The sequence below is a fragment of the Toxorhynchites rutilus genome, chromosome 1, assembly GCF_029784135.1.
Source record: "Toxorhynchites rutilus septentrionalis strain SRP chromosome 1, ASM2978413v1, whole genome shotgun sequence".
Classification (NCBI taxonomy): domain Eukaryota; kingdom Metazoa; phylum Arthropoda; class Insecta; order Diptera; family Culicidae; genus Toxorhynchites; species Toxorhynchites rutilus.
In genome coordinates, this window is record NC_073744.1 from 73,183,965 (window position 1) to 73,197,119 (window position 13,155).

At 38.9% G+C, this 13,155-nt stretch overlaps 1 protein-coding gene across 7 annotated transcripts in view; it reads left to right on the forward strand.

Moving 5' to 3' along the window:
* Positions 1–3,052: 3,052 nt before the first annotated feature.
* The window catches only part of LOC129779628 (V-type proton ATPase 116 kDa subunit a 1), a 42,599-nt gene continuing 32,496 nt past the window's right edge, over positions 3,053–13,155 (forward strand). For all 7 annotated transcript variants that reach the window (XM_055787249.1, XM_055787327.1, XM_055787470.1 and 4 more), the window contains exons 1-3: positions 3,053–3,209; positions 12,614–12,777; positions 12,842–13,147. In XM_055787249.1, the coding sequence (XP_055643224.1) occupies positions 12,661–12,777; positions 12,842–13,147 (423 nt within the window). In that variant the 5' untranslated portion in view covers positions 3,053–3,209; positions 12,614–12,660. The remainder of the gene's footprint in view (positions 3,210–12,613; positions 12,778–12,841; positions 13,148–13,155) is intronic.

Below are 13,155 nucleotides of genomic sequence, written 5' to 3' on the forward strand. Positions count from 1 at the left end.
GTTCTGAGCTCTAATGTAGATGTCGCATGAGCTGATTCAGCTTTGCGTAAATTCGTCAATTTTAGGTTACCTTATCATCATTTTCTTAGTTCAAAAACAGAATCCAGATGTCTCACCGATCGTTTACGTTTTGCGTAAACGCCAATTGGCGATCTAACGTACAAATCTACACCTAGGCGGCGCTGCGGTGAAAGTGATGATGGTTTTAAATTTTGTCATGTGAGCTTATGGAAGGTTTGTAATTCTTTCCATAAATTACAATGTTATAGTCATAAAAGATTATTTGATTGCGATGAGTTTGTAAGAAATTTAATTCTGCGCAATTTTATATATAATATGTTATTTATATACCTCTTTCAGTAGTGAAAACTATAAAAATGTTGACAATGGTTGAATTAAAGAAGGAAATTCGAGAGCACAATCAAACACAAGTAGAAAAATGCACGATTCCTGCATATGAGAACTACTTTGGAAAGCCCGGAAGTAAAATATACGTGATTTGTTTTTGAGTTTTAGGTTGCATTAGTATCGGATAGAGCCGAAGAACAAACTACTGCTTTGGTTGAGAACACAGTTACTAATGAAAATTTTATTTCTAGGTTTAAAGTCAGCGCCTGCTGCGCATGGATATTCAAATTCAAATTCTGTACGCTAATATTATCTTACGCTAATACTCCTCCTCGTGCTAATCTTGAATTACTCCCATTTGGCTTCGTAAATCCTCCAAACGGACTCGTTGCAGTGGCTTCGTCAACATGTCCGCTAACATCGATTCCGAAGGGCAGTACTGCAGGTTGATTAGCTGTTGCTTATCTGGACGAAGCCATCAATCGCTTCGTCCAGATAAGCTCTTTGCATCCCTCTGCAAGTGCAACCAGTTCGGCTTCAGTTGTGCTGAGGGCCACACACGACTGCTTTCTGGAACCCCACTGGATCAGGCCTCCTCCGAACATGATCAAATGCTCAGATTTAGACTTCCGGTCCCGCTGGTCTCCTGCCCAATCCGCGTCAGCGTATAGCGACAAGCCATCGCTGTTGCATCCCAGTGCCAGCTTGAGGTGACTGCTTGTTGCTAGATATCGCAGCACTCGCTTAGCTTCATTCCAGTCTTGTTGGTTGGGGCAACTGGATTTCTGCGCCAGGATCGTCGTACTTACTGCAATATCCGGACGAGTGTGCAGTGCCACGTAAAGCAATCCTCCAATAAGGCTAATGAATTGGTGGTAATTCGGTAGCTGGTCATGCTCCTCCTCCTTCAGCTGCAAATAGCCTGGATCGATGGGAACCTTCGACGGTTTGGCATTTTCCAAGCTGAACTTCTTGACTAGCTTCTTGATGTAAGTCTGTTGGTTCAATTTGAAGCCATTCTGTCCACGTTCTACCTCCATACCCAAGAAATGATGAAGATCTCCCAGGTTGGTAACGGCGAACTGTTGCTCTAGATATCCCAAGATGGAGCGGAACTCTTCCTCTGACTGCGCGACGAAGACCATATCATCCACGTAGATTAGGATGTACGTGAATGCTCCTCCTTTCTTCCGGATGTATAGGCATGGGTCTGCCTTCGACTGGATAAACCCTATGGCCTTGAAGATAGAATCCACCTTCTTGTTCCATACTCGCGCTGACTGTTTGAGTCCGTATAGGCTCCTCCTCAAGCGGCATACGGTACCCTCATTTCCGGTATGGAAACCATCGGGTTGGCGCATATAGATGACTTCATCCAGCTCTCCGTTAAGATACGCCGTCTTGACATCTACGTGCTTCACACTCAGATTCTGCACGCTAATATTATCTTACGCTAATAATTAGCATCATTTTCTTAGTTTAGAAACAAAATCCAGATGTCACACCGATCGTTTACGTTTTGCGTTAGTTCGCCAATTACGAGGAATGGCTTGTTATAAGTAATGTAACTTTATTTTTTCCCAAATAAGTAAACGATGAATAGGGTGTTTTGCGCTAAAAATACTGCAAATCCTTCTCGTATTGGCCCCTACATAATCAATGATATCAGCCAATTTGATATGATATCGATTTCATCGCAATTATCCATAGTATCAATCAAGGCGCGTAGAAGTATATCCTAAGATGGGCCAACTTGCTAGAACCACTCTTCAGCCATCTTAGAAGTCTACTGTATTTTGTTTGTAAACAAAACACAATACGCTTGTGCCCAAGCTCGTTCGTGATCAGTCTGTCTCTTTCACGCTTCAAGGAAATAATTCCCCTTCTGCTTTCTTCCGTACTGTTTTCATATACCGCTCCCCTAACCAACTTTATGACGAAACGACCCCACCTAGTACCATAAACCCGTCTTGGTATCAATAACCGGTATGCATTATCAAACTTAAAATTTTCGAAGATTATCTATGACTTTGGTAAAATCGCGTGTTGAAACCATCGTAATTATACGAAACTCCAACTTTCTTACCATATACTGATGACATTCAATGGCTGAAATGAATTTAAATTGAAATAAAATGAATAATCACTACCGAATCTTGCTTTTCAGTGCGTAAAATAAACAAACACCCTCACTTTTGTGGGTCTGAGCTCTAATGTAGATGTCGCATGAGCTGATTCAGCTTTGCGTAAATTTGTCAATAGCGATGAAATCGATATTACATTAAGTTGGTTGATATCATTGGTTATGTAGAGAATTCCGTTCAACCGGTACGAGAAAAATCTGCCGTATTTGAACCGCAACACATGCTACAAATCGTTTACCTAATAAAAAAAATAAATTACAACACATATGCCCTTATACACTTTTAGCCATCCTTTATAATATTCTGGCCATAATATTGTTACATGATTTTCTAATGATTGAATACTTGAATGAATACCTGAAACCAGAAAATTTGAAGAAAAATTAAGATTTTTCTAAAAAATTCAAACAAATTTTAAACAAAAAAAAATCATTTTACTCGCTGCGCCATCTAGTTGTAAATATAACGTCAACCCGTCAGTCTGCCCAACTTGGAAAATCTTTGTTTACGGCTGGTAACCCTTACTATCGCTAGTGACAATTCGTGATGTGCTCTCCCTTTCTCTCTCGTACATCAAAACTTTCATCCTTCGGTGCAAAATTGTGTGTCTTTGGTTCGCCTAGTTCAAGTTGGAGTTTTGTGCGCTGAGTAGTAAAGTGTTCCGTTAATATTGGTCCAGCGCATCAATTTGCCCTCATCCGCTTCAATTTCTCCCAGGCAAGTACATAGAATAGTTCGAGCTGAATTGCAGGTCGAGATAACTTCAGGTAAACTGGAACCCCGAAAGTGGATTGTTCTGTTTGCCCTTGAGGTGTGGAAATTCCAATCGTCTCGATTCATGGGTGTATAGAAAATCAATAATGGGGAAGATGGGGTTTTTGTGAAATTTGTGCAATTGGTTGCTACTAATTGAAACTCAATGAAGATGTAATCGACCAGTATTCATTCTTATGTAGTGATAGCTCTTAATTATGGTATGTTTTACGAATGACTAATTATGAAGGGGCGTAGCGCCCCCTGGGATCATGGTTATCATTTTCCACTGTCTATTTGAGCAGTGTTTCCAGTTGATGCTGATCTTGTGTTATGTGGAATAATCTATATTACTCCAGATACGGAACATTCTGGTAGTGAACACATATCAGAATATGGTTTTGGGCCCATTTATTGGTCGAGACTTTTTTTCCTTTTAGTTCTGTAGAGTGTATTTCATGTAACCGGGAAGTTGAGTGCGAAGTCTAGAGAAAGTAAATCAGGCAGCACTTCTTCATTCATCGACTCATTGCCATATCATAAGTGGCATAGTTTGTTTGCTGTGATTGATAATCAGCGAAGACTATTGATTCGGACTCGTTCTGTCATAAAAAAAAACTGCTGAAACAATACATGCACGCTTCATATAAATTGCGAAGCACCTTCGAAAGGAGGTAGCCCAACTTCAGCTAAAAAGATTTGGTATGCGTCAATAAAACACACTATTCACGAATAATTTCGTAAATATATTTTAAAATTTACACTGGATAAGGTATTGGAAAATTGGTTGATTTTTTAAAAATTTTCATAGTGTTCATCTATGTTGTGTAATAGATGAATACAACTGACCACTTTTCGTTAAGCTATGCTGTGCACGTTATCACATAGCTTATTTCGGGAGCTTATGCGGATTTGTGAACATTGATAAATTCAACTCTCATATCTGCCGTAACCCCGATAAATGGTAGGAAGAATTTAACTTATATCGCAGAAGTTGGTACGGAAATGTTTAATAAGTTGCATGACATACATTTGTTTCTTTCTACGATGAGACTTGGCAACAGTACGGTTGACTAGGATGACAAATCCATCAAATCCAATTCAAATTACCCTTGGCGGCATTGAGCTTTGTACTCCGCTTTTGGGAAGAGATAATGCCAATGAATTTTTAGGTGAATTGAACACATTTTGAGAATAAATGTTATGAATGAGAATTTATTTTTCTGTATCAAATATCCTATGTAGTTGATACTTACATTATTTGTGAGTGGTGAAAAAATCTTGCACGAAAATTGTATCCGAGGAAGATTTTATATTATAATTAACTGACCCAATGAACATCGTCCCGCCCAAGATTATTTTGACATAGGACTATGTCTTTGATTTCTCTATATGGTAGTCACTCTACGAAAAATATAACGATTGACGTAACCAATGAAATCAGTTCACTACACCAGCTACACGAACTTCCCAGGAGACCACTCATGGACATAGAATACTCAATATACATAACCTGGCCATGAAGTTATTACAACCCTCTACAAACAATGTTCCGGACAACGTGACAACGAAGGAGAAATAAAAATGCTTTTTTTATTTCTGTAGTCATAGATTTATTGGACTTAGGCTTATATTTATGTAGATCTTAACTATTAGGACTTCTGTTTGAAAATGATAAATGATGACTCCTCGTCTTCTTCTGCATAATTGAATAAACAGAAGAAAAGGGTAGTAATAGCTTTAATGGTATTTCTCTGTACATTTTTTAACAGCTATTACGTTATCTAACCCGTTTAAAGGATGTAAGTTTATACAGAAAATGGTTTTTCTCAGGGCTTTCATTCGATGTATCAAAAGCGAAAAAATTACAGGTTTTGAACAATGAAAAAACTCAATTCAAATGCAATTACTACACACAATCACAGTCCTATGTCAAAAACCCGTCCGTGCCTCTAGGCTCAAACCCATCAACTTTTTTTGATATGAATACTTTTCTTACCAAGCGTACGTGAGTCAGATCGCAGAACTCTTCATTTTAGAATATTTTTTTTAATTTGGTTCAATTTGCTTGATTAATTCTCGAGTTATGCTGAAATTTGTGTTTCATTTGTATGACAGCCCACGCTTAGTGAGGGGGGAGTTGTCTCGAATTATAATAAGAACCTTCCCCGGCCCCAAAAAACCCCTATATACAAATTTTCACGTCAATTGGTTCAGTAATTTCCGAGTCCATAGGAATCAGAAAGACACAGAAATACGTTCATATAAGATTCATAGAAGTTATATAGAAGATGACGAGTCTTGGTAGAAGAAATAGTAAATTTACAGTGGAAGGAAATTGTAAATACCCAATTAGAAGATCAATCAATCAAGAATTTTGCGATTGAACTCATGAACGTTCGCTTAGTGAGAAAACGTAAATATTCGAAAGAATTCATATAAAAAAATTTGGGCGGAATGAAGTTCGTCGGTCAGTTGATTCTAAATATAATATCAATCAACAACTGAAGGCCAAATTTTCAATCAGGTGATTTTCATGTCGCACGATCTTATCGGACTTTATCCCATATCAGGAAATTCAACACATTAATCAAGATATACCCTTCAGTAATCACGTGTCAGTACCACGTAAATATGGGAATGGGAAAGATATAATCAGATAATCAACATTAAGCTACTATTATCTATCATTCTGTTTCGTAAAATATGGCGCTGATATATGTTGCTAAAAAGAAACGCCGCCAGGAAGAGGAGGAGTGTGAGGAACTAGAATAGTTGCACCGTTCTCATGAGACGTGAAAGTTCTATCAGAAACTCAATGCATCCAGGAAAGGCACCGTGCCACGAGTAGAAATGTGTCGGAATAAGGATAGGAGTATATTAACGAACGTGATGTGACCGAAAAGTGGAGGACCTCGATAAACACCTGAATGGCGTACAGGCAGAGGACCGAGATAACGATTAAAGTGATTACGCTGGTGCAGTAAATAATGAAGATGTTCCACCCCCAACGATAGGTGAAGTTAGGAATGCTATCAAACAGCTTAAGAACAACAAATCAACTGACAAAAATGGCTTCAGATCGGAACTTATCAAGATAAGCCCTGAAAAGTTGGTTAGTTATCTGCATCGACTGGTTGTCAGAATTTGGGAAACAGAACAGCTACCGGAGGAGTGGAAAAATGGGGTTATTTGCGCTATCTTCAAAAAAGAGTACAAACTAGACTGTAAAAACGTTCGTGTAATCACCGTCCTGAATGATGTCCACAAAGTGTTTCCCAAATCATCTTCCGTCGTCTATCGCCACTTACAAACAGATTCGTAAGAGGTTATCAGGCCAGCTTCATCGAAGGTCGGTCTGCTACTGACCAGATCTTCATCTTGCTGCAGATCCTCCAGAAATGTCGTGAGTACAGAGTCCCTACGTACCATCTATTCATCGAATTTAAAGCCGCTTTTTTTCGCTGATGACGTAGACATTGTCGGCAGAACATTTGAGTCGGTAGCTGAACATTGCACCAGACTTAAACAAGAAGCAAAGAATGTGGGACTGAGAATCAATGCGTCTAGAACCAAATACATGCTGACTTCCGGATCCGAACACGACATGACCCGATTGGGTAGTGGTTTAATTATCGACGGAGATGAGTTTGAGGTAGTGAAGCAATTTGTCTATCTTGGCTTAATGGTAACGGCTGACAATGATACCAGTCGCGAGATCCGGAGACGCATTATCAATGGGGGGTCGTACCCACTATGGTCTCCACAAATACTTAAGGTCAAACAGACTTAGCAATCGTGCGAAATGTTCCCTGTACAAAACGCTCATAAAACCGGTTGTCCTTTACGGACACGAAACTTTGACAATATTCGAAGATGATCTGCGAGTACTCGGAGTATTTGAACGACGGGTGTTAAGAACCATCTTCGGCGATGTACAGGAGGACGACGTATGGAGGCGAAGGATGAACCAAAAGCTCACGCAACTCACCGGCAAACCCAGTATCCAGAAAGTGATCAAAGCTGGAAGGATACACTGAGCATGTTGGACATGTAGGATGTTGCAAGAATGTCAGACAACTATTCTGCAAAAATGGTGTGCACCGGGAATCCGGCTGGAACGAGACGACGAGGAGCACAGCGAGCAAGGTGATTAGGCCAAGTGGAACATAATAAGCACGGGGTGCCCGCGGAATTGGAGAGAGAAGGCCACGAATCAAGTTAATTGGAGAAAAATTGTGCATCAGGCCATGTTGTAAAGACATTAATCCAAAATATATTAGCTTAGCATGTTCGTTGCCCAGCGTGATTCGGTCGAGTTCTTGCGGAGTCCAAATTTCATTGCATTGCATCAAATTTCTCATTGAAGGAGTTGCATAAGGGTATGTTAGTAGCCTTAGTATGGAGTATGGAGTGTGGAGCAAAGATTTTCGATCCGGGAAACCGCAAAATTTTTCGGTATACAGGACGGGGTCGATTATATGAACCGTTTGTATGTACATGGATAACTTTGTAACTTTGTCTGTTGCGATGTCCCACATTAAAAGAAATTTAACCCCATTCCTGTTGACCGATTGATCTGAAATTTGGAACACCTTTATCTCTGCAGTCATTATGAAACTGCGTATTCCATGATCTTGAAAACCCATGATGGCGGCCGCTATAAAATGGCGCATTTAATATTTTCTCTAAACCCCATCAATATGGGTATCAAATGAAGAGGCTTGACTAGTAGAATACAATTATTGATGAAAAATGTAAATCCAAGATGGCGGTCGCTACAAAATGGTGGATTACATATTTTTTCAGAGCCCCATTAACATGGGTATCAAATGAAAAGGCTTGACTAGTAGAACACAGTCATCTATCAGGGTGTCGACTATCTTGAAAATCCATGAAAATCAGAATATCGGGGAATTAAAAAAATGTCAGGGAATTTCGTCACCAATCTGGAAAAAAATAAAATCCCGCCAATTAGAATTTTAATTATAGCAGTAATTAAAAAGTAAATGATGCCAAAAAATTGTATTTCACTAGTTTGACTCTGTAGGCTTTTCAGTATATGTTGTTTGCTTTTGCCGGTGGGTGAACTTAGTCCTCCCGAAGGATAAACAACGCAAAGCTAGACGGCTTTTACGTTCGCGATGTTTTTATTGCCATTTGGCGTCAGTATCAGCAGTTCAGCTTCAACCAAATCCCTTCCTTTCGAAAACTATCGATAAATTCATGCTTGAAAATCATACTATCAAAGCTGAGATCCTGTGGTGCTTGGAAACAGTTATGTGTCACAAATCAATCCGCACTGCTGAAAAAGAAATGGTTGTATTGAGAAGAAAATTTTTTCATGACAGCTAGAAAGCTGAGAAGATTCAACTAGGGCGTGATAAATTGAGCTATATGATGATGTTTGGCTCGATGAAACTTTGTAAGCTATGCATTGTCGTTGGTTTCGACGTGTCTTCGAATAAGACTACAAAGAAGCTACAGATGGACCTGAATGTCACATTTTGGGATGAATAAAAATGTTGAACTAATTAATTCAAATAGTACGAAATTCTTATTCCCTTTATCGTCATATGAATCAAAGTTGATGAAATGGCTACGGGAAGCGAAATCTGGAGGTAAAACGAAAAAACAATTGGAAAACGCGCAGAAGAGAGTCGAATGTCGTATGATTGCTAGCATTTCGTTAAAATCGTGTCAGTTTCATGAAATTGATCCGAATCAAAATGAAAATGTCTCTTAAACAGTATTATTAAATGCCTTTTTAATCTTTTACGACACTTCTTATGGCGGGTTTACATTAGGGAGATCTATAGGTATAGATAGATTCTTTCACGTGAAAATAGGTGTAAACGGGTGAGAATAAATATGATACACTTATTCGAGGTATATATAACTTGAATAAATTCAGCATATGTAAACGCTTGTGAATTTCTCACTGGTGAGAAATCACTAAAGTTGGATGCAGTTCTACTTTAGGTGAATAAATTCACCGAAAATATGAATATATTCATTATAGAAGTACACGCTAGTGTAAACGGTTGATGCGATTTCTATAAATCTCATCATATTTCTTCACATGAATATATCACTAGTCTAAACCCACCCTTAGTCATCGTTTAACTCAATCACAAACGATTCGAGTACTATTGGAGATTTTGATTACTAGTCTACATCTGGATTTTTTCTGAAAAATTACTAAAAAAGTTACAGGAGGGTTGTGTCCGAGACACGACCGCATAGTTGACGTAGGATTCCGTTAGGCTATCTGTTGATTTTGGATATGTTTGAAGAATTACATCGTTAAATTCTTTGATAATGATTTGGTGGCCCTGAAAATGGCCGTTTTGTTTGGTTGCTGGCTATTGTTTGTTCACTCCACCCGTGTTTACCGAGTGATGATAACAGAAAGATGGTAAACAGTTGTTGGATGGTGCGTATCAGATGAAAATTACCGAAGTGGAACGAGATATGATGAAAACCACCCTCTGTGATCCTAGACGAGATGCCTCCTATGTTATGTATGGATGAAATAAAGAAAAAAAATCAATGTTGATAAAAAAAGATAATAACCAATACCGGACACAACTATCAATTTTTCTCGTCAGTAAAAAAACTAGCAATTTTTCTCGTCAGTCATTTTACTTTAATATAAAAATACATATTTGAAATGGGAAAGGTAGTTTTCTTTTATAACTTTTACTTTCTGAGTGTTTATTCAACCCAATGCGAATTTTAACTGGACTAGCAGCATTTAATACTATATGTAGAGCATATGGGAAATCACTTTTTCTAATATTTCTTCACTTTTCCAATTTTTCTCGCCGTATAAACTTTCCCTGGGTGAAAATAAACACAACAAAACAGACAGCTTAAACCAAACGACCCGTTCTCGAGCGGGAACACTTCTTCTTGAACGGCGTTAACGTTCTCTGTGGAACTTTTGCCGTCTCAACGTATGCATTAACTAGCGTCATTTATTAATATTTAGTTGAGATTTCTTAAGCCAAATGACACGCCTTGAATGTATTCCGATGGCAAGCTCTAGAATACGGGTGACCACAGTTCAAGTCGAAGAAAATTTCTTTGACGAAAAATCCTCCGGCCAGAACGGGAATCGTACCCGAACACCCGGCATGATAATGTGAGACGCTAATCAGTCGGCCACGGGTGCACCCTCGAGCGGGAACACACCTTGGGTTTTATTTATGAAAATTGAAATAAATCGTTTCATATATCGAGTCATTTTTAACACAACTGCTAGCATATACAATTTTGCACTATACACGATCGGTCATTGATATGAAATTTTACGAAGCAACCAACATTAAAGTTCCAAATTTAAATTTTATTTGCTAGAATTAATCGTATCACTCACCTTACTTGCAATATAAAAATGCCCCCGACTTACATATATTTGCAATGCCGATTTCCCCCCGGCACCTTGTTTTTGATGTCTCTGTTAGGAAACACATCTCGGTACGAACCAAAATTCCCCCTACTTTCATGTATTCGCAATGTCGGTTTCTCCCGTGCAGCTTGGTTTTGATGTCTCTCTAAGGGACCCATCGCATGTGTCGTCAATTTCGACCAATCAGAAGTAGGTATTTCCGTTAGGATAGGGGTTGAGTTTTTTCAATTGTTCGATAGTTAGTTTCATGACATATATTATTTTCTTCAATATAAAACATTGTTATGGACTCCAATCCATCATGAAATGACTGAGCAATAAGCGTTTGAAATTGGACAATTTTCACGATGTGCTCGATTTTCGATTTTCAATTTGTACCCCAATATGTTCCCGAAAGACGTAATCCTACGTCAAAATCAAGGGATATCACGTTTTTTCGGATTTTGCTAGTAGATTCCTTTGTAATTTGTACTCTCTACTGCCGATGCACGTGCAATACCACTGTTGGACCGTCCAGAGCTAAGTAGACAGGGAATAACATTCACGAATTGCTTCCCATAAAAACCCCGTCCCTTTGTACCGCCCGGTGAGTTCCCCGTTACCCAACACATAAAATCCACGCAAGAATCGTGATAAGGTACGGCACTAATTTCCTTCATAAGTGCTAAGCTCCGTTACAAGCTCTAATTAAGGTTATATGCTCTGAGGGAGTATAAGAGAGAAATGTGAGCTGAGGGAGAGATGTGATATTGCACTGTTATTTTTTACGTGGGTACCGGGTTACGCGGGGTAAAGAAAACCGCGTTAATAGGAAAATCCCCGTAAAAAACCGCGTTAATTTGGAAAATCCGCGTGAAAAAACCGCGTTAATTGGAAAATACGCTTAAAGACCGCGTTAAAAAAACCTGGGGGTACACAACTTCTACACGAGCTTAGAAATAATTTTTTTTAATTTGAAGACTCACGATGTTGGAACTGGCAACACAAATACCTGCATATAGAAATGATGAAACAAATAATCTGAAAGTTATCGAAAATGAACTGGATCTGAAATTGGGATGCTTGAAATTAGAATTAGCAAACAAGTGGTAACGCCTGTTCTATGTATTCAATAAAGGGTTCAAGAGTAAGGCGCACCTGATTAAAGAAAACTAAAAGACTCAAATAAATTAGTAAAAAAATATCCAAAGCAATACTTCCAGAGGTGTCTGGAGCTTCATCCTTCAAATTCAACCGTCTTTGGCGGTTTTTCGTTTTCATTAAAGAAACTCCTTCCGATTTGCACATTTACATTAGTATTTAAAAAAAATCCTGGTAAGATATTCAGCAACGAAATCTCAACTAAATATTTACTATAATGCCGTAAGCAATACCACGTTGAATGGGCGAAATTCCTCCAGGAAAATTGGTGTCAATCCCCGATGGTTGAAAAAATTCCCGAAGTTTGCAGAACACTCATACTTTTAGTTTGTCTCTTGTTTTGCGGTTTCATTCCCAAGAAATGGTTACTTGAAAAACCGAAACTTGTCTAGGAGTTTTAGGAAAGGAGAGAGGATTATATATGATTCGCTGACAATGTGGATACACTTTGTTGGTCTTTTTATTCAGTACAAGCCGAGCTGATAACGCGGCTTCAATTTACTACGAATTTTCTGACTGCAATGCAGTTTTGCACAAATATAATCATGCATACAATCTGAATGAAGATTACTGCAGAGAATTCGGCAGTATCGGCTATATTGTAGTGTGAGATAAGATATATATGAGAACTAGAATGAGCGTCTGTGTTATCTAATTTCGGTTGTCAAATGTATATTACAGCTATGAACATATAGGGACTATTGCAACAAATCGCGCTTCGATTGAAATATTGAAATAATCATCAGATTCCGAACATGTAATAAGTTTTTGCATCAATTTAATATTAATAATCTATTCCATTTCTTCACTCTAGGATCTCCCACAACGTATCAAACACATAGATAGTTGCCACAGTCAGCCATGGGTTCACTGTTTCGCAGTGAAGAGATGACCTTGTGTCAGCTCTTTCTCCAGAGCGAGGCCGCATATGCTTGTGTCTCTGAGCTGGGAGAACTTGGGTTGGTTCAATTCCGAGATGTAGGTTCTATCAACATCTAAACGCTACAGTTGTTAATCGTAAACCTCTGCCCTATCATTGCAGCTCAATCCCGATGTGAATGCATTCCAGCGTAAATTTGTAAATGAAGTGCGTCGTTGTGATGAGATGGAACGCAAGCTGCGCTATCTCGAGAAGGAGATCAAGAAGGATGGTATCCCGATGCTGGATACGGGAGAGAGTCCCGAAGCTCCTCAGCCAAGAGAAATGATCGATTTGGAGGCTACTTTCGAGAAGTTGGAGAATGAGCTGCGCGAGGTGAACCAAAATGCCGAAGCTCTGAAGCGCAACTTTTTGGAGTTGACTGAGCTGAAGCATATATTGCGTAAGACCCAGGTCTTCTTCGATGAGGTGAGCAC